This window comes from Mobula birostris, chromosome 1 (genome assembly GCF_030028105.1).
Source record: "Mobula birostris isolate sMobBir1 chromosome 1, sMobBir1.hap1, whole genome shotgun sequence".
Taxonomy (NCBI): Eukaryota; Metazoa; Chordata; class Chondrichthyes; order Myliobatiformes; family Myliobatidae; genus Mobula; species Mobula birostris.
This window is the reverse complement of record NC_092370.1, coordinates 96,418,068-96,445,442: the sequence shown is the minus strand read 5'-3', so window position 1 is coordinate 96,445,442 and position 27,375 is coordinate 96,418,068. Positions and strand designations below refer to the sequence as shown.

The window sequence follows — 27,375 nt, the reverse complement described above, 5'->3', positions numbered from 1 at the left end:
GGAGGGGAGTTTGGTTTGCATGACATGCAAAAGAGATGGGGGAGATTTTGAACAATTTCTTCAGTATTCACTTAGAAGAAAAACATTGAATTGTGTAAGGTAAGGGAAACAAGTAGGGCAGTTATGGAAACTATGATGATTAAAGCAGAGGAAGTACTGGCGCTTTTAAGGAATATAAAAGTGGATAAGTTTCCAGGTCCTGACAGGATATTCCCTAGGACCTTGAGGGAAGTTAGTGCGGAAATAGCAGGACCTCTGACAGAAATAATTCAAATGTCATTAGAAACGGGGATGGTGCCAGAGGATTGGCGTATTGCTCGTGTTGTTCCATTGTTTAAAAAGGGTTCTAAGAGTAAACCTAGCAGTCATCGGCCTGTGAGTTTGACGTCAGTGGTGGGTAAACTGATAGAAAGTATTCTTAGAGATGGTATATGTAATTATCTGGATAGACAGGGTCTGATTAGGAACAGTCAACATGGATTTGTGCGTGGAAGGTCATGTTTGACAAATCTTATTGAATTTTTTGAAGAGGTTACTAGGAAAGTTGACGAGGGTAAAGCAGTCGATGTTGTCTATATGGACTTCAGTAAGGCCTTTGACAAGGTCCCACACGGAAGGTTAGTTAGGAAGGTTTAATTGTTAGGTATTAATATTGAAGTAGTAAAATGGATTCAGCAGTGGCTGGATGGGAGACGCCAGAGAGTGGTGGGGGATAACTGTTTGTCAGGTTGAAGGCCGGTGTCTAGTGGTGTGCCTCAGGGATCTGTACTGGGTCTGATGTTGTTTGTCATATATTAATGATCTGGATGATGGGGTGGTAAATTGGATTAGTAAGTATGCAGATGATACTAAGATAGGTGGAGTTGTGGATAATGAAGTAGGTTTTCAAAGCTTGCAGAGAGATTTAGGCCAGTTAGAAGAGTGGGCTGAAAGATGGCAGATGGAGTTTAATGCTGAAAAATGTGAGGTGCTACATTTTGGTAGGACTAATCAAAATAGGACATACATGGTAAATGGTAGGGCATTGAAGAATGCAGTAGAACAGAGGGATCTAGGAATAATGGTGCATAATTCCCAGAAGGTGGAATCTCATGTGGATAGGGTGGTGAAGAAAGCTTTTGGTATGCTGGCCTTTATAAATCAGAGCATCGAGTATAGGAGTTGGGATGTAATGTTGAAATTGTACAAGGCATTGGTAAGGCCAAATTTGGAGTATTGCGTACAGTTCTGGTCACCGAATTATAGGAAAGATGTCAACAAAATTGAGAGTACAGAGAAGATTTACAAGAATGTTACCTGGGTTTCATCTTCTAAGTTACAGAGAAAGGTTGAACAAGTTGGGTCTTTATTCTTTGGAGTGTAGAAGGTTGAGGGGGGACTTGATAGAGGTATTTAAAATTATGAGGGGGATTGATAGAGTTGACATGGATAGGCTTTTTCCATTGAGAGTGGGGGAGATTCAAACAAGAGGACATGAGTTGAGAGTTAAAAGGCAGAAGTTTAGAGGTAACATGAGGGGGAACTTCTTTACTCAGAGAGTGGTGGCTGTGTGGAACGAGCTTCCAGCAGAAGTGGTTGAGGCAGGTTCGATGTTGTCGTTTAAGGTTAAATTGGATAGCTATATGGACAGGAAAGGAATGGAGGGTTATGGGCTGAGTGCAGGTCGGTGTGACTAGTTAAGAGTAAGAGTTTCATCATGGACTAGAAGGGCCGAGATCGGCTGTTTCTGTGCTATAATTGTTATATGGTTATATGATAGACTGAACTGTGTTCACAACTCTCTGCAACTGTTGTAGCCTTGGGCAGAGCAGTTGCCACATTACATCCAGATACAATGCTTTCATCAGACATATAGCTGGTTTTCCTTGCATTTTTTATTTTCTAAGTAAACTCTTCCTTGGCAACAAAAAAGGAAGAACCCCATTTCCTCAAAGGGGGCCAGTCTATCTTGGGTTTTGGCGAGATAGATCTGCAGAGTATTTTGTTGGCATACACTCAGTTCAGTATGTGTTGTGGAAAGGAGGTGGAAAAAAGTCTGCCGGACAGTCATAGTGATATCATTATAGTCTGCAAAGAATTTAGTGACCGCTTAATGGGATTTGAGGAAAGTTTTACAAAGAAGTAAAGGGTGGCATCAGATGCCAGAGATGATGCATGACTCTTATATAAAGTGAAGAACATATTTCATAAGCAAGGTGCCCTTTTAAGTAAGCCAAAGATAAATGTCACTTGTTTGTGCATTTATAAAGCCAGCAGAATAATGTGTATATAAAAAGTTCATGTAATAAGAATGAGAAAGATTGATGGAATTATGATTCATTCATTTGAGCTGCTTACCAAAGGGCCACAAACATTAAAAATCTAACTCCAGGTTATGTTGTTGCATCTTTCCCCAAAAATACACATTCAGACATATCTATTTTTATTCGCCATCAAGTCACAATTCAAGCAGATTGTTAAAAGAAAGTAAGTGATTTGCTGCTGATTAAAGTCGCTCTAGCATAACAGCAACTATCACAAACAAGATTCCAAATCATCTTCGGCATGTGGAGAATATGTAATTTGGACCTGGGAATTAAATGTATTCTTCATTCTCTTTTCTTTGTATTTTTTTCCCTTTTCTTCTGAAGGTGGTAACTCATTTCAATGTACTTTTCCACAGATACTATTATTTTCCTTCAATGCTCTCAAGCAATAAATCTACAAGTGGTCCCTTGAATGTGAACATTGGCAAGATATTCACTCATTGTATCCAGTCTTATTCTCACCTGATATGCCTAACAGTTGTGACATTGGATGACAATCAAGGCTTATATTTCTCTCCTTCTAAGTGCAGTATAATATTTTGTTGCTGATTTACTCTATTTCATAGTGTGCAGCAGTCTTTTGACCCTGCATGTAAACAGAAGATTCACTGTTACTCTACTAAGTCAAAGAAAATTTTATGATTAAAGTAGAAATATGTTACCAAGTACTACCTTGAGATTCATTGTCTTACAGATAACTACAGAAAAATTAAGGAATCCAATAGAATTTACAAAAATGTGAAAAAGAAGACAAACTGTGCCAATAAGGGCTGAATTGTGGATTGCAATTGTTTTTATTGAAAAATAAGTTAGAAGTGGTAATGAGAGATTTCTGAGTATAGCCTGATAATGCTGAAGAAAGTAATTTGACTCAAGTTTTTGTTGCATTTCTCTATGTGCTGTCCTATAAGAACATAAGATATAGGAGCAGGAGTAGGCCATCTGGTCCATTGAGCCTGCTGCACTTGATGGCTCATGGCCATGGCTGATCTGGCTATGGATTCATCTCCGTCTACCTGCCTTTTCCCCATAACCCTTAATTCCCTTACTATGCAAACATAGATCCAACCTTGTCTTAAATATATTTACTGAGGTAACACCACTGCTTCATTGGGCAGAGAATTCCACAGATTCACCACTCTCTGGGGAAAGCAGCTCCTCCTCATCTCCATCCTAAATCTCCTCCCCTAAATCTTGAGGATCTGTCCCCTAGTTCTAGCCTCACCTAACAATGGAAGCAACTTTCCTGCCTCTACCTTATCTATCCCTTTCATAATTTTATATGTTTCTATAAGATCTCCTCTCATTCTTCTGAATTCCAGTAAGTACAGTCCCAGGCGAGTCAATCTGTCCTCTTAGTCTAACCCCCTCATCTCTGGAATCAACCTGGTGAACCTCCTCTGCACCACCTCCAATGCCAGTATATCCTTCCTCTGGTAAGGAGACCAGAACTGCACACAGTACTCCAGGTGCAGCCTCACCAGTACCCTGTACAGTTGCTGCATAACCTCCTTATTCTTAAATTCAATCCCTCTAGCAATGAAGGCCGACGTTCCATTTGCCTTCTTAATAACCTGTTGTACCTGCAATCCAACCTTTTGTGATTCATGCACAAGCACTCCCAAGTCCTTCTGCACAGCAGCATGCTGCAATTTTTTACCATTTAGATAATAATCTGCTCTTTCATTTTTCCTTCCAAAGTGGATGACTTCACATTTACCAACATTGTACTCCATCTGCCAGACCCTTGCCCATTCACTTCACCTTTCTATATCTCTCTGCAGACTCTCCGTATCTTCTGCACAATTTGCTATTCCACTCAATTTAGTGTCATCAGCAAACTTAGATACACTACACTCTGTCCCCTGTTCCAGATCATTAATGTATATCGTGAACAGTTGTGTGCCCAGCACCAACCCCTGCGACACACCATTCACCACTGATTACCAACCAGAGTAACACCCATGTATTCCAACTCTCTGCTTTCTATTAGTTAACCAATCCTCTATCCATGCTAATACATCACCCCCAACTCTATGCATTCTTATCTTATGGATAAGTCTTTTATGTGGCACCTTATCAAACGCCTTCTGGAAATCCAAGTAAATAACATCCACCGGTTCCTCTCTATCCACTGCACTCATTATATCCTCAAAGAACTCCAGTAACTTTGTCAAACAGGATTGCCTTTGCTGAATCCATGCTGTGTCTGCCTGATGGATCCATTACTTTCTGGATGCCTCACTATTTCTTCTTTAACGATTGCTTCAAGCATTTTCCCAACTACAAATGTTAAACTAACTGGCCTATAGTTACCTGCCTTTTGCCTACGTCCTTTTTTGAATAGTGGCGTGACACTTGCTGTTTTCCAATCTGCTGGAACCTCACCAGAGTCCAGAGAATTTTGGTAAATTATCAACAAAGCCTCTACTATAACTTCTTCCATTTTTTTCAGTACCCTGGGATGCATTTTTTCAGGACCAGGGGACTTATCTATCTTTAGGCCCACAAGTTTGCTCAGCAGTACCTCTTTAGTGACAGCTATTGTATGGAGGTCCTCGCCTCCCATTGCATCCATATCTCTCTTTGGCATGTTAGACGTGTCCTCCACCGTGAAGACCAACACAAAATAGTCACTCAAAGCCTCTGCCATTTCCTCATTACCCAATATCAATTCCCCCATCTTGTCCTTCAAGGAACCTATGTTCACTTTAGCCACCCTTTTCCACTTCATATAATTATAAAAACTTTTATTATCCATTTTTATAATTTGTACTTGTTTATTTTCATAATTTATCTTCCCTTTCTTTATTGCTCACTTCATGGTACTTTGTTGCTATTTAAAGTTTTCCCAATCTTCCATTTTCCCACTATTCTTGGCGACTTTGTGTGCATGAGCATTTAGTTTGATGTCTTTTTTTTTATTTCTTTAGTTATCCAAGGCTGGTTCTTCCCACCCTTACTGTCCTTGCTTTTAACTAGAATATGCTACTGTTGAGCACCATGAAAAATCTCTTTGAAAGTCTTCAACTGTCCCACCATATGGCCTGTGTTCCCAGTCTACACTAGCCAAATCTTCTCATCCCATTGTAGTCTCTATTATACACTGGTTCTGGATTGAACTATTGCATCCTCAATTTGTATGAGAAACTCAGTTATACTGTGCTCATTCTTTCCAAGAGGATCCCTAACTACAAGATCACTAATTTTACCTGTCTCATTGCACAGGACTAGATCTAGGATAGCATGTTCCCTTGTAGGTTCAGTAACATGCTGTTCAAGAAAGACATCACACGTACACACTATGAAGCCCTCCTCAAGACTGCCTCGACCAACTTGAATCACCCAATCTATGTGCAAGTTAAAGTCTTCCATGCTGTTTCATTCTTACATGCCTTAGACATTTCTCTGTTCATTGCCTGTGCCACTATAATATTATTATTTGGTGGCCAATCGACAACTCCCACCGGTGATTTTTTTCCCTTTACTATTCCTAATCTCTCCCCAGATGGATTCAGCATTCTGTTCCTTAGATCTTATATCATCTCTCACTATCGCCCTGATCTCATCTTTAATTAAGAACGCTACCCCACCTCCCTTACCTTCCTGCCTATCCCTACGTATTACCTGATATCCTTGGATATTTAATTCCCAATCCTCTTCACCCTACAATCACGTCTCTGTAATGGCCACTAATTCTTACCCCTTTGTACTGATTTGTGCCACAAGTTCACTGACCTTATTTTGAATACTACAGGCACTCAAATAAAGTACTCTTACACTCCTTGTGCCTTTAAAATCTTGTAATCTTGTATATTTTTGCACTTGACTTTTCTTCCATCCACTCTTACTTTCCTCTTTTTTATCTTCTGCTTTTTCTTCATCCTTTCCCACACTTTTCTTTTTTACTTTATCCATACTCCTCCAATCTGTTGAACCCACTTCCCTACTACTTGGTTTAAAGCTGTAGTTATGTGGTTCGCCAGGATTCAGGTCCCATCACGGTTCAGGTGGAGCCCGTCCCATTGGTACAGCTCCTTCCTTCCACAATACTGATGCCAATTTCCCATGAGTTCAAACCCACTTCTCCCACATCAATCCTTGAGCCATGCAGTTAACTCTTCTTGACCCTATGCTAATTTACACATGGCTCAGGTAGTAACCCAGAGATAACCACCTTTTTGGTTCTGCTTTTTAATTTAGAACCTAACTGCCCAAATTTCCTCAGCAGACCCTCTTTCCTTGTTCTACCTATGTTGTTGGTACCCACATAGACCACAACAACTGGATCTTTCCCCTCCCACTGCAAATCAGATAAGATGTCCCAAAACCGGGCATTAGGCAGGCAACACAGCCTTTGGGATGCTCTATCCTTGCAACAAAGAGTTCTGTCTATTCCCCTAACTATACTATCCCCAATTACCACTACATTTCTCTTCTCTGCCCCCTCTTGAATGGCTCCTGAGCCACAGTGCCACAGTTAGGTTGCTCATCCTACCTACAGCCCTCACTCTCATCCACAAGGCGAGCAAGAATCTCAGACCTGTTGGACAAGCTCAAGGGCTGAGGCTCCTCCAGCAGTGTCTCTTGGAACCCACTACCTGCCTCATTCACAGTCATACCCTCTTGTCCCTGAGCACAGTACGAATTTGAGGCAGCTAATCTAATAGGTGTGACTGCCTCCTGAAACAGAGAATCCAGGTAACTCTCTCCCTCCCTGATGTGCCGCAGTGTTTGAAGCTCAGATTCCAGGACATCAACTTTGAGCCAGAGTTCCTCAATCAGCCAACACTTGCTGCAGATGTGGTCACCAGGAACCACAATGGGGTCCACCAGGTCCCACATCATGTAGCTACAGCACATCACATGATCCTGCATCATCCCTACTTTATTTAATTAGCTATAGTTTAGTGACTTTTTATTTAACCACTACAAAAGCCTTACCTGATACTTACCTGTGCCTCCTCGCCGAAGCCTCATGAGCCAAGGCCTCAAGTTCCCACTCCTACACTGCTCCACTCACACAATGGCTGCTCTGCTTTGATCCTGCTTTGCTTTTACTTTCTCCTGCTAATGAATTGTGAATCAATTGGTCTGCCGCTAATACACAAAGCCCCACAAAATGCTCTTTTTTAAAACTCTTCTCCCCAACCTGTGCGAAGCTCACTCTCTCTGCGAATCAATTGGTCTACCACTAATGCGCCAAGCCCCGTGAAACGCTCCTTTTTTAAAGTCTTCTCCCTGACCTCTATGAAGCTCTCTCCCTCTCTTTCTCTGCAAATCGATTGGTCCGACACTAATGCAACGAGCCCCATGAAATGCTCCTTTTTTAAAATCTTCTCCCGAACCTGGCGAAGTTATCTCTCTGTGAATTGATTGGTCTACCACTAATGCACCAAGTCCCGTGAAATGCTCCTTTTTTAAACTCTTCTCCCCAACCTGTGTGAAGCTCCCTCTCTGCGAATTGATTGGTCTGTCACTAATGTGCTGAGCCCCGCAAAACGCTCCTTTTTTAAACTCTTCTCCCCAACCTGTGTGAAGCTCTCTCTCTCTGTCTGCAAATCAACTGCTCTGCCGCTAATGCCACTATATTCACTTTATTTGTAACCTTGCAATTCTTTTAAAAGCTTGTCCAATCACATTAGTCATGATGGATCGAATCTATTGCCACCCCCCTTTCAAATGAAGCCTCCTCTAGGATGTTAACTTGATGCAGCAATAAATTTAATCTACAAAAAAAAAGAGGGTTGGTGTTCAGGATAGGCTGGTTCCACTAAGTACTCGATCCATTCTTGTCAAATGAGGCAGCAATTATTTTTGTCAAGTGAGGCAGCAAATAATATGGATATATTGTTTAGAAATAACTTTGAGGAAGATAAGTGTATGGGAGTTGATATGAATGCAAAGGTTTCCCCAAAATAAATAAGATTCATTTTTTGTTTTTTAATATGATTTTCATATCTCTGCCTCCATCAAGGTTAAAATCAGCCACACAATTTTCCTGAACAAAACTATATTGCCCATCCTCTTCCATTCATATTCATCTCTGTTTTCCCCACACAAATGAATTTTTATACTTACTGGGGATTTGCAGATAACCTACAGGAGTACAATGGTGGGCCATCAAGAGAAACCTAGCTGACAGTTATTATGTGTGACTGAGATTCCAATTGTGAAGTGGCAAAGGTGGAATGTATTGGCACACAGACAGGTGTCTGGTTGGTATGTAGAGAGATAAGGTGCCAGAACAGCTGACGGTCTCTGTTAGGCTGAGATATTGTTGTTCAGTGTAGTTGCATTAAGTGTGGTCAAATCAGCACAAAAGATTGTGGAATTTCAAGTAAATGTCTGTTTTTTGCAAATTGCATAATATTGTTGCTGGTTTACAGAGCCTCAGGGCTAAAAATTGCCCAAGTTTCAAATATTCTTAAGCCCACATTGTGAATTCACACATGCGGCAGTTTACAGCATCATATGCGTTTATGCACTGTATGTTATATTAATACATTGAAATATGATTTAGAGACATAGTCATACTGATTGTTTATTTCAGGATAATTACATACTCGCAGCAGTTTTCATGTTGACCTTTAATGATTGATTGGCACAGGAGAACTTTTTATATTCGTGCACAGAATTTAAATGTCATGACCCAATCTCAAGTTTTTCTTGACAATGAGAAGCTGCCATTGTGAACAGTTCTCCTGGTGAAGATACTACCACAGTGCTGTTAGGGAAAAAGTTCTAGGATTTAGATCCAGTAATAATAATAATAAGGCATAGGTGATATATTTCAATGTCACTGTGTGCCAAGAGGATTTGTGAAGAATTCTTGTGTGTGCTGTGTTTGTTATGATTGAGGTTGAAGGCTTTGTACCTACTATTGAGTAAGCTTTGGTTACTTGTTGCAGTGCAGTTTGACACTAAATTACCAGAGTATTGATGAACCTGTATTTATCTAAGCAGGTTGGCAGTAGTTCATTACAGTCCTAATAGTGTCTTTATGATGCAAGTGTTTAGAAACTATCAAGGTACTCACAACATCAGACTTGCTATTGTTCATCCATTTACAAAGCACGTGTAAGAACTATAATGGAATACTCACACTACCTAAGTTTCTGATCAAGGGAGACCCCAGTATGTGAATGGTGGCTGATTCCAAAATGGTGGCACCACCTAGTTGCAAGATAGTTAATTAACCATTTCAAGAAGTAGTGGTGGCCTGGATTTTTTTGTGATATGAAAGCTTAATTATTTTTGTGAGCCATTTACTTACTGGGTGTAGGCCAAGCACTGCTTCAGTACATGAGGAATTGCAAATGGAACAGAGCATTACGCAGCCATTTCCTCATCTGAGTTTACGAAGAAGCTAAGATCTTTGATGAAGCATCTCAAGGTGGTTGGCCCTTGCAGTAAGGGCATCTCGCAACAGCCCTTGACCAGTAACTTTGTGTCCTCTCTAGCCACAGGTAAAGCCCCAGAGGACTGGTGAGTGGCTAATGTTGTACCTCTGATTAAGAAGGGAATAAGAGAAAATCTTGAGAACTATAGAAGGTGAGTGTCTCGTTAGTTGTAGGGAAATTGCTGGAGAACATTCTTAGGGAGAGGATGTATGAGCATTTGGAAACCCATGGCCTAAAAAGGGAAATCCAGCGTGGCTTTGGGTTTGGCAGGTCATGCCTTACTAGCTTGCTTGAGTTTTTTGACAAGATAGTGAGAGAGATTGATGAAGATGTTGTTGTTATGTACCCCGTAACTGGGTTGCCAAACCAGCAGAAATGGATCACTCAGTTGGAGTCTGGATTACTAGAACTAAGAAAGTTTTATTAAAGAAACAAGCAACACAGTACTCTAATCAAAAGGATAATAAATGCAACAGTTCAGCAATGATAAACACGCATGTGCACAGAATTAAGATAGCAGGATCAATCAAGCTCTATCGTTGTCTAGGCATAAATGACCAGTTTCAAAGTGACGCAAAGTTCAGTTCAGTTCGCAGACAGTGGGGGGAAGGAGAGAGAGAGAGCAAAACAAATGAATATTCAAACGGCTTCCACACACAGACCTTCACAGTCAGCTTTCGTGCAAGCCCTTTGTGATGTCATCTGAGGTCACCAACCGTGACCCCTCCGTTTCCAGATACGATCGTTTCTCTGCGGTGAACCCGGCACCCAGGCAAGGGTGGACACACACCAGGTTCCCCACGATCGTGCCTTTCCACCCTGTGCATCTATGGCTTGTCCCGCAACCAGCCGTCCAAAACTTCCCACCGACTTGTGAGAGACGCACTGCTTCCAGGGTCTCGTTACCTCGGGGTGTCGTGTGTGTGTTGCCTTAGCGAACCTGTCCCTTTTTATCCCCCTGCTGGGGTACCGCCTGTCCATCACTTCAAACAGTTCAGTGTTCAAAGGGGGAGCCGATCTTGACAGCTCTCCTTCCGTTACTCTCTCCCGTCCCTTCATTAACATCTCCAAATGCTGCTCCATTGTTTTCCTTATCTCTCTCTCTCCTGAAGACAGGTGGCAGACCAAGTGCTGATTCCACTGGTGCCAGCACAGGACAGCTAACATCTTAATCTATGTGTATTCTCGTCACATTGTCTACATGATTTTAGTAAGGTGCTTGACAAAGTCCCTCATGGGAGGCTGATCCAGAAGGTTAAGATGTATAGGGTCCACAGTGAATTTGCTGTTTGGAATTAGAACAGGCTTGCACGTAGAAGACAGATAGTGGTTGAAGGGACTTAGTCAAGCTGGAGTTCTGGAGATCTGTAATTAGTGGAGTTCTGCAGGGATCTGTGCCGGGACGCTGCTGTTTGTAGTGTGCATAAATTACCTAAATGAAAATATGGATGTGTCGGTTAGTAATTCTGCAGATGATCCCAAGATTGGTGGAGTTGTGGATAGTGTAGAAGACTGGCAAAGAATACAGCACAATATCAGTTTCAAATATGGGCTGAGAAATGGCAGATGGAGTTTAATCCAGATTAATGTGAAGTGTTGCACATTGGAAGGGCAATGCAAGGAGACAGTACCCATTTAAGGGCAAGATCCTTAACAATGTTGTTGAGCAGAGAGATCTTAGGATGCAAGTTCGTAGTTTCTTGAAAGTAGCTACACAGTTTATTAAGGTGGTTAAGAAGCCTTATGGAATGCTTGCTTTTATTAGTCGAGGTATTGAGTTCAAAAGTCAGGAGGTTATGTTGCAACTTTATAAAACCGTTTAGGCCATATTTAGGATATTACATACAGTTCTGGTCACCACTGTAGGAAGGCTGTTGAGTCTTTGGAGAGGGTGCAGAAGAGGTTCACCAGGATGCTGCCTTGTCTAGAGGGCTATGCTATCACGAGAGGCTGGATAAACTTGGGTTGCTTCCTCTAGAGCGTCAGGGGCTGAGTGGATATCAGATAGAGGTTTACAAGACTATTGCAGGCATAGATAGAGTGGGCAGAGAGTATCTATTTCACAGGGTTGAAGTGTCTAATACCACAGGGCATTCTTTCAAGGTGGGAGGGGGTAGGTTCAAGGAGGACGTGGAGGGTAGGTGGGTAGGTTTTTTACTCAGAGAGTGGTGGATGCCTGGAATGCACTGCCTGGTATGATAGTACAGGGGTCCCCAACCTTTTTTGCACCACGGACCAGTTTAATATTGGCAATATTCTTGCGGACCGGCCAACTCGGGGTGGTGGGGAGGTGTTCAAGTAGCGTTAAACTCACCTCAACATGTCTTTTACAGTTAGGGTTGCCAACTTTCTCACTCCCAAATAAGGGACAAAAGTAGCAGTCAAATCCCGGGACACTTTACCCCAGGAAAGACTACCATGACCATGAAGCCTTGCGCGGGCACCTGTGTGCGCATGCTTTACGTGCGTGTATGTGACGTGCACATGCGCATATGTGCCGATTTCGGTTTTGCCTTCATCTTCCCGACTATACTGTAAATACATTATTTCTACTTTATATAGGCTGTGTATTTATCATGTCATTCCTGTTTTTACTATATGTTAGTGTTATTTTCGGTTTTATGTGTTATTTAGTATGATTTGTTAGGTTATTTTCTGGGTCTGGGGATGCTCAAAAATTTCTCCCATATAAATTAATGGTAATTGCTTCTTCACTTCACGCCATTTCGGCATGAAAAGTTTCATAGGAACGCTCTACCTTAGCGGGGGAAGTACTGGACAAGGGCGGTCCCGTATGGGACAAACCAATTTAGCCCAATATACGGGATGTCCCAGCAAATACGGGACAGTTGGCAACCCTATGTTCAAGTCCAACAGTGCCTGACAGGGAATGAGGGAAGGTGCAGCTGACTCATATCGTTTCCTCACGGCCCGGTAGCACATGCTTTGCGGCCCAGTACTGGTCCGTGGCCCGGTGGTTGGGGTAGTAGATGCAAATACATGAGAGGCTTTTAAAAGACATTTGGGTAGGCACATGGATGCAAGGAAGATGGAGGGATATGGACATTGTGTAGGTAGGAGGATTAGTGCTTTGGTGTTTTTGACTTGCTTTTTCATTTGTTCAGCACAACATTGCAGGCCAAGTGGCCTTTTCCTGTGGTGTACTGTTTTATATTCTATGTAATAAGGTCCTGGATCTGAATTGCCTGGGTCTGATCAAACAACCATGTACCATTAGAGAGGTATTGCTCCATTCAGTGGAACATTTTCCACCTGATTTCCATTGTGTGTAATTTTGACTAGGGCCTTTGATACAACACCGCCTGAACTGCCATCCCTCTCTTACATTAAGTTCTTTTGCCCACTCTTGTCTTTAATAGAAGGCAGAAACTGAGATGTCATATCAGTCATGTAATTAGGAGGGAGTATCCTGATAACCACGGTGATACCAAGACCGTCTATGAGCATTTACATAACTCAATTGATGGTTGGAAGCAGAATGTTAGCCCGGATAGAGTATTGTGAGCAGTTTTAGGTCACAAAAGCTAAGAAAATTTGACTGGCGTTGGAGACAGTCAAGAGGAGGTTTGAGAGAATGATCCTGAGAATGAAAGGATTCGTGAATAAGGAATGTTTGATGGCTCTGTGCCTGTGCTTACTGGAAGTTGGAATAATGAGGGGGTATTTCATTGAAGCATATTAAATGTTTAAAAGCCTGGATGGAGTGATGTGGAGAGAATAGTGAGGGAGTCCAGGACCAGTGGGCACAGCCTCAGAATGGAAGGATTTCCCTTTAAAACAGAAATGAAGAGGAATTTCATAAACTAGAGGACGGCGAATCTGTGGAATTAATACTCATGGATGGATGTGGAGGCCAAATCAGTGGGTATATTTAAAAGTAGAGGCTGATAGTTTCTTGATTTGTAAGGGTGTCAAAAGTTATTGGGAGAAGGAAAGAGAATAGGGTTGAGAGGGATAATATACCCAGCGGCCACTTTATTAGGTATATCAGTTACCTAAGAAAGTGGCCACTGAATGTGTGTTCATTGTCTTTTGCTGGTGTGGCCCATCCACTTCAAGGTTCAATGTACTTTATGTTCAAAGATGCTCTTCTGCACACCACTGTTGTAATATGTGGTTATTTGACTTACTGTCCCCTTCCAGTCAGCTTGAACCTGTCTAGCCTTCCACCCCGACCTTTCTCATAAACAAAGCATTTTTGACACACAACTGATGCTTACTGGATGTTCTTTGTTTTTTGCACCATTCTCTAAACTCTAGAGACTGTTTTGTGTGAAAATTCCAGGAGTTCAGCAGTGTCTAAGATTCTCAAACCACCCCAAGTGCCAACAATCATCCCAGTGTCAAAGTCACTTAGATCACATTTCTTCCTCATGCTGGTGTTTGGTCTGAACCTGAAAAACAACCAACTCGCTTGACCATATTTGCCTGCATTTATACATTGAGTTGCTGCCACATGATTGGCTGATTAGAGATTTGCATTAACAAGCAGCTGTACAGGTACACCTAATGAAGTGTAAATCAGTCATGATGGAATGATGGAGCAGATATGATGGGCCAAGTGCCCGAATTCTGCTATTATGTCTTATGGTCTTATAGTGTTTTGTTTTTGAGAAGGAAACACCTGCACAATTTTCTAGTTTGTCAAAAAAGAACCCAGGGTCTAGCTGAATGAAAACAGGTTGGGTAGATATTTAGTAAGTTCAGGAACATTACAGTTGCAATACTGTGATGAGGATTTTGGTTAAGTCTCATAAGTTTTGCTGTTGTATTCATTTCTTAATTGTATAAATTGCATAAGCTGAAAACTGGAAAAAAAATAGATTATACCCGTGGTATTTCTGATTAAAATGCTTCATTTCGTTTCATGGTCTGTGATTACTCATTTGAGACGTCAGAGTCATTCATACAACTGTCTCCTCCCAGAAATTGCTTATTATTCATGACTGGATGGGGGCAGAAATATTTCTGATCTTTTGGGTTGTGAGCATTTCTTTATGTACTGTAGCATGCTTCTTCCTCTTACTGATATGCAGTTAGTTCCGTGTTGCAGCATCCCCACGTTCACAGCATGTGTTTTGCTCTTCTATATCTGCTTCTTGAGCCAAATTCCATCACTTAGCTTGACACTAATGGTAGAGTAAGGAATATAATATACCATGCTATGCACTTACACATTGTGGTGGAGTACAATTGTACTTCAACGATGATTAATGTCACCTCAGCCATGTTATGAATATCAATATGTAAGCTGCTAAATTCCCTCTGAGTCTGTTGGTGAGAATTCAGCCTGGTATGGAAACACCAATGCCCTTGAATGGAAAATCCTACATAAAGTAGTGGACACTGCCCAGTCACAAATGAGAAAATCCACAGATACCAGGAATCCAAGCAACACACATAAGATGCTGGAGGAACTCAGCAGGCCAGGTAGCATCTGTGGAAAAGAGTAAACAATCGACCCTTCAGGCCAAGACCCATCGAGGACCTGCTGAGTTCCTCCACCATTTTTGAGTGTATTGCTTGGACCAGTCCAATCTATCATGAGTAAAACTACCCAAAACTGAGCACATCAGCTTGGGGCATTGTCGCAGGAAAGCAGCGTACATCATCAGGGACCCCCCCGCCCTAGGTGGCTCTCTTCTCACTGCTGCCAACAGAATGAAGGTACAGAAGCTTCAGTTCTCACACCACCAGGTTCAAAAACAGTTATTACTGCTCAACCAGCAGGCTCTTAAACCAGAGGGGACAATTTCACTCTCCCCATCACTAAAGTGTTCCCACACCTCTGGACTCCCTTTCAAGGACTCTTCATATCATGTTCTAGACATTTATTGCTTATTTATTTATAATGATTATTTCTTTCTTCTTGTATTTACAGTGTGTTGCCTTCTGCATACTGGATAAGTCCCCTAGTTGGTGCGGTCTTTCATTGATTCTATTATGGTTATTATTCTAATATTGATTTATTAAATATGCCTGCAAGAAAATGAATCTTAGGATTGAAAATGGTGACATACATGTACTTAGATAATGAATTTAATTTGAACTTTGAACCTAAAGCCCAAGGAGACACTTACCAGTTCCTCCCCAATATGATTAATTAGTTCAGTCTTTCTGTGAAATGTGTGTTGAAGCAATGATTATTTCTTTCAAATTGAAATTTTGACAAGCCATGGCCAAATGCATGAGCTTAAAGACCTGAGAAGTTAAAATTTAAACTCAGTCTTTTTCTGATCTCCTGGGGTTCTTAAAAATAATCCATCTTAATAGGAAGAACATTTGTTTACAGGCTACGTTCTGCTTCTGCTGAAGTGAGATTGCAACCAAAGCTCCAATTTTAATTCCCAGCCGCTGATAAGAATGTTACGGATTTGACAGTATGCTAGTCACCCTTAACACATCACATCTGTGCCCTGTGCCATCTGAATAGGCATAAATTTAATACTGTTCAAGTCCTGTGACAACTTTATTGATATCCAAAGTTGACTGTCCTAGTATTATTATTCCTATAAATAAATATGGGAAAATTCATAAATTTAAATGATTCACTGTGAAATCATATAAATAAGCTTTGATTTCTTTCTTAATTTTAGGTACATTTTATATATTTTTTGAATTTAGATTCAGTGGTCCTTAAGAGATACAGTATGTGTGTCATATACTGTATGACACTTATGCATAACTGTGAACTCTTTATATAAACTGTAAGACTGAAATTTCTCTGAATACAAATCCAGTGACTGCCAGGAACAGTGGTGGAAGGAGATCTGATATGGTGTTTAGGAGACTGTTACATGGACTCTTGAACATGCAGGGAGTGGAGGGATATGGATCATGAAAGAATTTAATACAATTCAGCATCACGTTCGCCACTGATATCAAGGCTGAGGGGCCTATTCCTGTGTTATACCATTCTCTATTCTAAAACAAAAAATATTGTTCTTTCAAGCAAAATACAAAATACCAAAGATAATTTTCAATTGTTCTTGATATTAAAAAGCCCTGAAAAAATGAAACTTACTTTAATACGATGCAGTCAATGTTTATTGTCAATTTAACCATAATTACTGCTGCAAAACATTTTGTGTGTGGATGTGTGTTTGTATGTGTGTGTGTGTGTGTGTGTGTGTGTGTGTATGTGTGTGTGTGTGTGTGTGTGTGTGTGTGTGTATGGGGACTGCATGTCCCTCAGAAATACTTAAACATGCAATTGATTTCAGAAAGAAAATATTTTAAGGTTCATGTATTGGTTTATGCAGCTTCAACCATCCTTCCATGCATATGTTCCAGCCCTTATGTTATGCTCCAAAAATAATAAAAGGTCTAGTTCAAAATTATGCTTTTGACTGTATGTAAAAAAAATCCTGTAAGCAAGAATAAATTGTTCAACTCATTTGATAACATTACCATTGCTTGGTGCCTGGGGTCTCCTTGAACTAATTCTTCATAACATTTGACACTAAGAAGTGGGAAAGCCATACCTCTGAGATTGGTGGTCTTTGTCTGCACTTTGCTCCAAGAACAGTTGTGAAAGCGGTAGACTCACTGCTGACTGTATGTCCTAATCTAGACTACTCACACAAAATCAAAGTTGCTGGTGAACGCAGCAGGCCAGGCAGCATCTCTAGGAAGAGGTACAGTCGACGCTTCGGGCCGAGACCCTTCGTCAGGACTAACTGAGGGAAGAGCTAGTAAGAGATTTGAAAGTGGGAGGTGGAGGGGGAGATCCAAAATGATAGGAGAAGACAGGAGGGGGAGGGATGGAGCCAAGAGCTGGACAGTTGATTGGAAAAAGGGATATGAGTGGATCATGGGACAGGAGGCTGAGGGAGAAGGAAAAGGGGGACGGGCGGAAAAAAACCCTGAGGATGTTCACCAGCAACTTTGATGTGTGTTGCTTGAATTTCCAGCATCTGCAGAATTCCTCATGTTTGCGTTTTTATACTCACACAAAATGCTGGAGGAACTCAGCAGGCCAGGCAGCATCTCTGGAAAAAAGTACAGTTGACGTTTTGGGCCGAGACCCTTTGATAGGACTGGACTGCTGAGTTCCTCCAGCAGAGATACAGAGGAGCAGATTGGGAGGCAGATTTTGGAAAGGTGCAAAAATAACAGGGTTGTTATCATGGGTGACTTTAACTTCCCTAATATTGATTGACACCCGATTAGTCCCAAGGGTTTAGGTGGAGCAGAGTTTGTTAAGTGTGGCCAGGACGGATTCCTGTCACAGTATGTGGACAGGCCGACCGGGGGAATGCCATACTAGATCTAGTACTAGGTAATGAACCGGGTCAGGTCACAGATATCTCAGTGGGTGAGCATCTGGGGGACAGTGACCACCGCTCCCTGGCCTTTAGCATTATCATGGAAAAGGATAGAATCAGAGAGGACAGGAAAATTTTTAACTGGGAAAAGGCAAATTATGAGGCTGTAAGGCTAGAACTTGCGGGTGTGAATTGGGATGATCTTTTTGCAGGGAAACGTACTATGGACATGTAGTCGATGTTTAGAGATCTCTTGAGGGATATTAGGGATAACTTTGTCCCGGTGAGGAAGATAAAGAATGGTAGGATGAAGGAACCATGGGTGACAAGTGAGGTGGAAAATCTAGTCAGGTGGAAGAAGGCAGCATACATGAGTTTTAGGAAGCAAGGATCAGATGGGTCTATTGAGGAATATAGGGAAGCAAGAAAGGAGCTTAAGAAGGGGCTGCGAAGAGCAAGAAGGGGGCATGAGAAGGCCTTGGTGAGTAGGGTAAAGGAAAACCCCAAGGCATTCTTCAATTATGTGAAGAAAAAAAGGATGACAGGAGTGAAGGCAGGACCGATTAGAGGTAAAGGTGGGAAGATGTGCCTGGAGACTCTGGAAGTGAGCGAGGTCCTCAATGAATACTTCTCTTCGGTATTCACCAATGTGAGGGAACTTGATGACGGTGAGGACAATATGAGTGAGGTTGATGTTCTGAAGCATGCTGATATTAAGGGAGAGGAGGTGTTGGAGTTGTTAAAATACATTAGGACAGAGAAGTCCCCGGGGCCTGACGGAATATTCCCCAGGCTGCTCCACGAGGTGAGAGAAGAGATTGCTGAGCCTCTGGCTAGGATTTTTATGTCCTCGTTGTCCACGGGAATGGTACCGGAGGATTGGAGGGAGGCGAATGTTGTCCCCTTGTTCAGAAAAGATTGTAGGGATAGTCAGGGTAATTATAGACCAGTAAGCCTTACGTCTGTGGTGGGAAAGCTGTTGGAAAAGATTCTTAGAGATAGGATCTATAGGCATTTAGAGAATCATGGTTTGATCAGGGACAGTCAGCATGGCTTTGTGAAGGGCAGATCGTGTCTAACAAGCCTGATAGAGTTCTTTGAGGAGGTGACCAGGCATATAGATGAGGGTAGTGCAGTGGATGTGATCTATATGGATTTTAGTAAGGCATTTGACAAGGTTCCACACGGTAGGCTTATTCAGAAAGTTAGAAGACATGGAATCCAGGGAAGTTTGGCCAGGTGGATTCAGAATTGGCTTGCCTGCAGAAGGCAGAGGGTGGTGGTGGAGGGAGTACATTCAGATTGGAGGATTGTGACTAGTGGTGTCCCACAAGGATCTGTTCTGGGACCTCTACTTTTCGCGATTTTTATTAACGACCTGGATGTGGGGGTAGAAGGGTGGGTTGGCAAGTTTGCAGATGACACAAAGGTTGTTGGTGTTGTAGATAGTGTAGAGGATTGTCAAAGATTGCAGAGAGACATTGATAGGATGCAGAAGTGGGCTGAGAAGTGGCAGATGGAGTTCAACCCAGAGAAGTGTGAGGCGGTACACTTTGGAAGGACAAACTCCAAGGCAGAGTACAAAGTAAATGGCAGGATACTTGGTAGTGTGGAGGAGCAGAGGGATCTCGGGGTACATGTCCACAGATCCCTGAAAGTTGTCTCACAGGTGGATAGGGTAGTTAAGAAAGCTTATGGGGTGTTAGCTTTCATAAGTCGAGGGATAGAGTTTAAGAGTCGCGATGTAATGAAGCAGCTCTATAAAACTCTGGTTAGGCCACACTTGGAGTACTGTGTACATTTCTGGTCACCTCACTATAGGAAGGATGTGGAAGCATTGGAAAGGGTACAGAGGAGATTTACCAGGATGCTGCCTGGTTTAGAAAGTATGCATTATGATCAAAGATTAAGGGAGCTAGGGCTTTACTTTTTGGAGAGAAGGAGGATGAGAGGAGACATGATAGAGATGTACAAGATAATAAGAGGAATAGATAGAGTGGATAGCCAGCGCCTCTTCTCCAGGGCACCACTGCTCAATACAAGAGGACATGGCTTTAAGGTAAGGGGTGGGAAGTTCAATGGGGATATTAGAGGAAGGTTTTTTACTCAGAGAGTGGTTGGTGCGTGGAATGCACTGCCTGAGTCAGTGGTGGAGGCAGATACACTAGTGAAGTTTAAGAGACTACTAGACAGGTATATGGAGGAATTTAAGGTGGGGGGTTATATAGGAGGCAGGGTTTGAGGGTCGGCACAACATTGTGGGCCTAAGGGCCTGTGCTGTGCTGTACTATTCTATGTTCTATGTTCTATTTTATGTATGTTGCTTGGTTTTCCAGCATCTGCAGATTTTCTCTTGTTTGTGTATTCTAGGCTGCTAACTTAAAATGCAACTTCCTACTTTAAAGAGGATAAGAACCTTTTGCGATTTATAGCCCCTTCCATAGGCTCTAGTGGTCCCACAGGAATTTTCTAATGTATTGAGGCAATGAAAAATGGTGTTGAATATTTTGATGAGTGTGAATGATAATTTTATAACTACCTAGTTTGATTATAGTCATCTGTAATGGCCAGCATGGAAAATTTCTGTGTGTTACTTCTTAAATTTTAAAGGGGCTAAGCATCACTGCAGTAAATCACATCAATTATTTCTTTGATTTCTTCCAGAAGAGAGCGCGGAAGATGAAATGCTGCTTCCTTCTAGCCACTTTAGTTATTTTGGCAGTCGTCATTATCATTATTGCGGCGTCAGTAAAGCATTGAACTTTTGGCATTATACCTTCAGGTAAGGCCCCTGTATTCTTATTTAATGATGGGATTCACTCAAATGCAATGCTTGATCAAAAGTTCAGCTAAAATTTACAAGGTTCATTAACGTTTTGGCTAGAAATTCCTTCTCTGTCTGTTGCGCTAGATGTGCATTATAATGGTATGAAATCAGATTCCTCTGACTTCAATGGGATTATATTACTATGCAATGCCTTTAATCTATTGCAAGTGACTGAAGTTAAATCTAACCTCCCCTTAATATGTAATTTATTATAATAAAGGGTCACTGAACCTTTTGAGATTAAACTTTTCATTTGTAATCTGTGTTGAGTTATTGTGCAATGAGGGGATATGGGAAGAGACCTTTTCTATAGAAGGTCATAGTTGTTAGTGTGCTGTTCAGGAACTACACTTGACCAAAGCCTGGAGAAGACCTTCTGTTTTTTGTTTTGTATCTACTGTGTAAAGTCATATCGTAACAATAGCAATCAGATCAAGCTTAGATAAGTAAGCTACAATGATATGCATAAAACTGATAAAAAAAACTGTTGTTCTTATACTCCATATAATATTGTAGATTTTATTCCTCGTCATGTAACTGCCAAGGTGTAATTGGAAATCACGCTTTACTGTTTTCATGAATAGGTTCACCCTGCCAACTTTAAATAGACAAATAAATAGCATAAGATAGAAAAATTAAAGTATCAGTTATTCAATTGATAGGAAGACTTGAAATCAAGTAGCTTCTAAAGGCTTGTTCTGCAATTCAATCAGAGCATAGTTGATATACCTGAAATGTGTTTTCTCCTTATCCCCTAATATATTTATCCGCTAAGTATCTGGCAAAGGGAAAATTGAAAATCCACTCAAGATGATTAGCATTGTGGAATGCGAGAGTTCCAAATTCTCACTGTCCTCTACTGGTATTCCTAACTTTCAGATTAAAACTTCTTACTTTGGCTGTAATATTACACCCAACAGACAAATACAATGCACAAATTAAAATAAAGAAGCTATGATTCTGTGTGAAGGAGATTGGAAGTCTAGCAACTTAAGGGAATGATACTAAATATAATTGAAAAGAGCCAAAAAAAAAATAAGCCATGTAATTTGCAAATGAGGCATCTGAAATAATGTATACTATTTTATTTATATTCGTTGCATTTTAACCTAATGTATACAAGGACTTTCTTAAGCAAGAAATATGAACAAGAGGTGTGTAAAACAATAGAAATGTTTAGTTTCCATATTTACAATGAATGCCATCTCAATATTAAGTAGCATCAAATATAAGAGAAAATTTAAGTACTGCATAGGGCAAAACATGCTGGAATTTAAAGTCATAGAGTTACAGTTTGTAGCACAGAAGCTGTTGCGTACCATATCTATGCTGATGTCTTTGCCAATTCCATCTGCCCACATCCTTCCTTTCCTTGCCTAGTTAAATAGCTGTCTGAATGTCTCTCAAAAGTTGTTATATCTGACTCAAGTGGCTGTGCAAAATCTTATCCCTCTGATTTCTTACCCTCACCTAAAACCTATGTTCTCTTCTTTTTGGTGCCCTACCATGAGCAAAAGATTCTGCCTTTCTACTCCATTCATGCCTCTTAGAATTTCATATTCTTCTATTAGGTAAACCTCTCGGCCTCCTTTGATTGAAGGAAACACAGCCTATCCAATCCCTCTGCACAACTAATGTCCTCCAATTCAGGCAGCATGCTAGTGAATCCTCTCTAAACTCACTCCATCTCAGCTACATAATTCCTATAGTGTAAAAACCAGAATTGCACACACAACATGAAGTGCAGCCAGAGTGTATTTTGTAAAGTTGCAGCATAACCTCCCAACATTTATATACTTTTCCATGATTTGTGAAAACAAACATGCCATAACTCTTCATCACCACTCTATCTACCTGTGTTCCCACTTTCAAAGAACTATGGATTTAAACTCCAAGGTCCTTCCATTCATTAATGTTCCTTCGTGCACTACCATTTAGGAAGCTAAGGAATATTGATGCCACATTGACACCAAGGCCAACAAAGCTCACCAACACTTTTACTTCTTTGAGAGGGTAAAGCAGTTTGGCATATCCCTGTCAATCCTTACCAATTTTTATCCATGCACTATAGAAGGTATCCTGCCTGGATATATAACAGTTTGGTCTGGCAGCTGTTCTGCATGTGATGGCAGAAAACTGCAGAGAGCTATGTACTTAGCTCAGTTCATCACAGGAACCAGTCCCCCTTCCATGTCTATACATCTCAGATCCTCAGTAAAGCAGCCAGCATAATCAAAGATCCCACCCATGCTGCTCTCTTACATTGGGCAGAAGATACAAAAGCCTGAAAGCACGTACCACCAGGATCAAAGACAGCTTCTATCCCACGGTTATTAGACAATTAATTGTTCCCTAGTACAATAAGATGCACTCTTGACCTCACAATCTACCTTGTTATCATCTTACAGCTTATAGTTTACATGCACTGCACTTTCTCTGTGGCTGTTACACTTCATTTTGCATTGCAATTGTGTTACCTTGTTCTACCTTAATGCACTGTGTAATGATTTGATCTGAATGAATAGCATGCAAGCCAAGCTTTTCACCGTACCTTAGTATATGTGACAATAGTAAACCAATTCCCAATTCCAGTGCTGTTTATTGTGTGTATCCTGTTCCTGTTTTGCTTCCCCAAATACATCACCTTGCATTTGTCAGAAAAAAATCCATCTGCCAATGATCCACAAAACTTTCCATCTGATCTACAAAACTTTCCATCTGATCTATATCCTGCTGTTGCACTGGCAAACTTCCTCCTTGTCCACAACACCATCAACTTCTGTGGCAGCTTCAAATTTACTGAACATTCCTTCTGCATTTACATACAAGTCATTAATAAATATCAAAATAACATGCACCAATCCCTGCAGCCTTCAGGACTGTCCCTCAAGAGACCCACTTAAACCATGGCCATGTATTTCGTATCCCTAATCACTACCCCTGTAGATAAATCCAATCCCTTGGAGTTTTTTTTCTGCTACTGATATAGACTCACCAGCATGTAGTTATCTAACTTATTCTTCTTGTTTTTCTTGAACAGAGGAACCACGTGTGCTGGCCTCCAGAAGTCTGGTCCCTCACCTGTAGTTTACAAAGATATGAAAATCTCCATCAGAATCCCAGCTATTTCTTTCTTTGCTTCCCATAACATTGTAAGATGGGTCTCATTACGATCTGGGGATTTGTCCATTTTTTTATGCTCATAGTTCTCTAACACACAATTCCTTCTTAACGTTAACGTGCTCTAGAATCCCTCTACCTGAACTTTTCATCTACTATATTTTTATTCCTAACGATTACAAATGAGAAATATTCATTTGAGGCCTCACCCATATATCCTTAGCTCTAACACTGCCTGCCCCTTTAGTCCTTAAGGAGGCCTATTCCTTTCCCTGGTTACACTCTTGCACTGAGAAGAATTTATAATATGTTTAGGATATTTCATGCCCGCCTTTGGTCTCCTAAATTATTTTTGAAAACTGTCCTATATCCTCTGTACTCCCGCAATGCTCTCTCCTATTTGATCATCTGCACGAACCTTCTGTTTCCTTTTTTTTCGTGTAAGAGAATATTATAAATCTGGTAAATATAGAGAAACTGTTTATTTGTAAATCGTATCCAACTAGTGGAAATCTTTCAAAAGTTATAAAGTTAGAAATTAAGTCCAACTTGTTCCTATGAGTGTGGAAGATGGGGAAGTAAGTCCAGAGATTGAGAGTTTGATAAAAGAAAAAAAAGCACATGGAATAGGGTATGGATAATAGTTGAAACCCTTCAAGTCTACTGAAACTTGTAGAACTTTTTTTCTGTGTACTTAAAAAAAAAAATTAGGAAGCCAGAAAGAAGCCACAAAATATCCATGACAGACAAGATTAAGGGAAATCCCAGGGCGCTTTGAAAATATATGGTGCAAAAAGATGGCCGGGGAAAGATTGGGTTCAATTAGGGATCAAAGGGGCAATCTGTGCCAGGATCCAGAGTATATACAGTAGGTGAAGTCTGAAATGAATATTTCTCATCAGTATCCACTAAAGAAAAGCACATTGCAGTTTCAGATTTCAGGGAGGATGCTGGGAATATTGTTGAGCATGTTAACATAAAAAGGGGGATGTATTAAGTGTCATAGTCCATTTAAAGGTAAATAAATCCCCAAACCATGATGAGATTATCCAAGGCTGCTGGGCAAGGCAAGAAATAAGAGTCCTGACAAATACTTTTAAATTTTCTCCAGAAACAGGTTAGGTACCAGATGACTGAAAAAACAGCAATCGTGATACACATATTAAAGAGTGGCAGCAGGGATAAACTAGGTAATCGCAGGCCAGTGAGATTAATGTCAGAGGTAGGGAAACTATTTGACAAATCTTTTTGGAGACAGGATCAATCTATGCTCAAAAGCAGGAGTAAGCTTGGCTTTGCGGGTGGGCAATCTTGACGGATTAATTTGACAGAGTTTTTAAAGTACATTCCAACAAATATATGTAATAAATATATCAAAAAGAGAAATTGGATTGATGTGACTTACATGGATTTCAGGAAGGGCTTTGACAAGATACCTTGATAAGCTGGTCCAAAAGAATAGAGCCCATGAAATCCAGAACATTGTTGGCAAATAGGGTCCAACATTGGCTTAGTCATAGGAAACAGAGGGTAAAGGTGGAAGGTTGTTTTTATGATTGGGAGACTGTGACCAGTGATCAATGTTGAGTTCCTCACAGTTTGCCAACAATTTGGATATGAATATGAGGTATGAGTTTGAAAATTGCATTGAAGTTTCTGATATTGCTGATGGTGGGAAGGATCCTTGCTGATTCTCCTCATTTTAAATGTATTGTGCCCTCTCTAACCCACTGTGGATTTTTTTGTCCAGTGAATGACGACAAACTGGAATCCACTGCCTGATAAGGTAATGGAGGCAGTTGCTTTCCTAACATTTAAGAAGTAACTGAACAGCATTTGAATTACAAAGAAGCACCAAACCAGGCGCTAGATAAATAATTAGTATGGAACTGTATTCAATGGACAGCATGAACATGGTGGAATGAAAAGCTTGTTTCTGTGTTATATGATACCATGACCCTACAAAGCCTGCTCACTGCTACCTTCTCAAAGGCATTTAGGGGAGAGGGCATTCAATGTTGAAGATATGTTGAAGCTCCTATCCCACAATGGATCAAAAAATGTGAAGTACAGATTTCTGTCTGCAACAAGTAGGGTTTCTCTTTCTATAATTATACAGAAATAAAGTATTTTCTTCAGGCTGCATTTTGTAGGCTTTCTACAAGATCCCTGTTTCCTTTCACTTTCTTTCTTCTCTCTCATTTCACTCAATATTGGCCGAATCTGCTCTCTGGAGAAAACAGTTCAAGGTGAAAACTGAACTTTATCTTATCTCAAAGATTTCCTAATTCCAACAAGTGTTTGGAAATCCAAGAACAAAAGTAAAAAGAGATGTAAAAATTATATTGGAAAGTTGTTCATTTAGACAGGATGGTTCCAGATTCTGTTTGGATTTGGAAGTGACCATTTAAATAATAGTAAAGATGGGATAGGTGTTGTAATCTAATTGCATACTTATGTTTTATTTTCAGGTTTTTCCAATAGCACAAGGAGAATAAATCAAATGGAATAAGATTGGCCCAACCATACAAATCACTGTCCTTGTCAGTGTAAGAGCCAATTATGTGGATTCTGGTGATAGACACATCAGCATCATTAGGTGCAAATACTTTCAGACCAGGTCTTAACAAGCAGAAATTTTATCGCATCTGCATAATAGTAATAAAGTTTAAACCTGTGTGTTTTGGTAGTCCTCCTTATTTCAGTTTCTCCCAAGAATATAATTGTTATGAAGCTCTGAGCTCACAATGAAAGACTTCCTTGTGGTTAAGATAAGAAGGTAAGTATTAATGCTGGCAGCAATATAAGAATCTAGGACCACAGTACACAACCTCAGAATGGAAACACATCCATTTAGACAGAGTTGAAGAGGAATTTCTTTAACCAGTGGGTGGTGAATCTGTGGAATTTATTGCTACAGACTGTGGTTGCCAAGTCATTGCAAGTATTTAAAGCGGAGGTTGATAGACTCTTGATTAGTGAGGGTGTCAAAGATTATGGGGAGAAGGCGGGAGAATGGAGTTGAAAGGAAAGATAAATCAGCCATGAGCAAACGTGCACAAGTTGATGCTCAAGTCTTCTCAAAAGTAATACTCACCGATCCTCAGTCGACCGTGGCACCTTGCTTCGTCGAATCATGCTCCCCCACCGAATTGAATCCTACGACCGATTCTCTCCAGCATTTATTCTCTTCATCTCCCACCAAACAAAGACTCCCAGCCCACACCACATGGTAAGCACACAACACACAAACCCACTCCCCTGATCGGATGGCACACATTTGAAAGAACCCATTATCTCTAGCCATAACCCAAACACTGCTTCTACGGAAAGACCAGTACGTTAGCAGTGAAACCTTTCCCAGGTCATTACACAGGTGTTGTCGCCACCCAGGGTGCAACTACTGGAGCTGCTGGTTCACACTCAGGTGA

At 40.9% G+C, this 27,375-nt stretch overlaps 1 protein-coding gene across 3 annotated transcripts in view; it reads left to right on the top strand.

Moving 5' to 3' along the window:
* tsnare1 (T-SNARE Domain Containing 1) overlaps window positions 1–27,375 on the top strand; it is a 997,034-nt gene that overhangs the window by 820,244 nt on the left and 149,415 nt on the right. For 2 of the 3 annotated variants that reach the window (XM_072267104.1, XM_072267180.1), the window contains exons 11-12: window positions 20,662–20,779; window positions 26,416–26,588. In XM_072267104.1, coding sequence (XP_072123205.1) covers window positions 20,662–20,757 — 96 coding nt within the window. In that variant the 3' untranslated portion in view covers window positions 20,758–20,779; window positions 26,416–26,588. Of the gene's footprint in view, window positions 1–20,661; window positions 20,780–26,415; window positions 26,589–27,375 lie in introns of those variants that run through there. The other variant, XM_072267235.1, reaches the window with a different exon arrangement.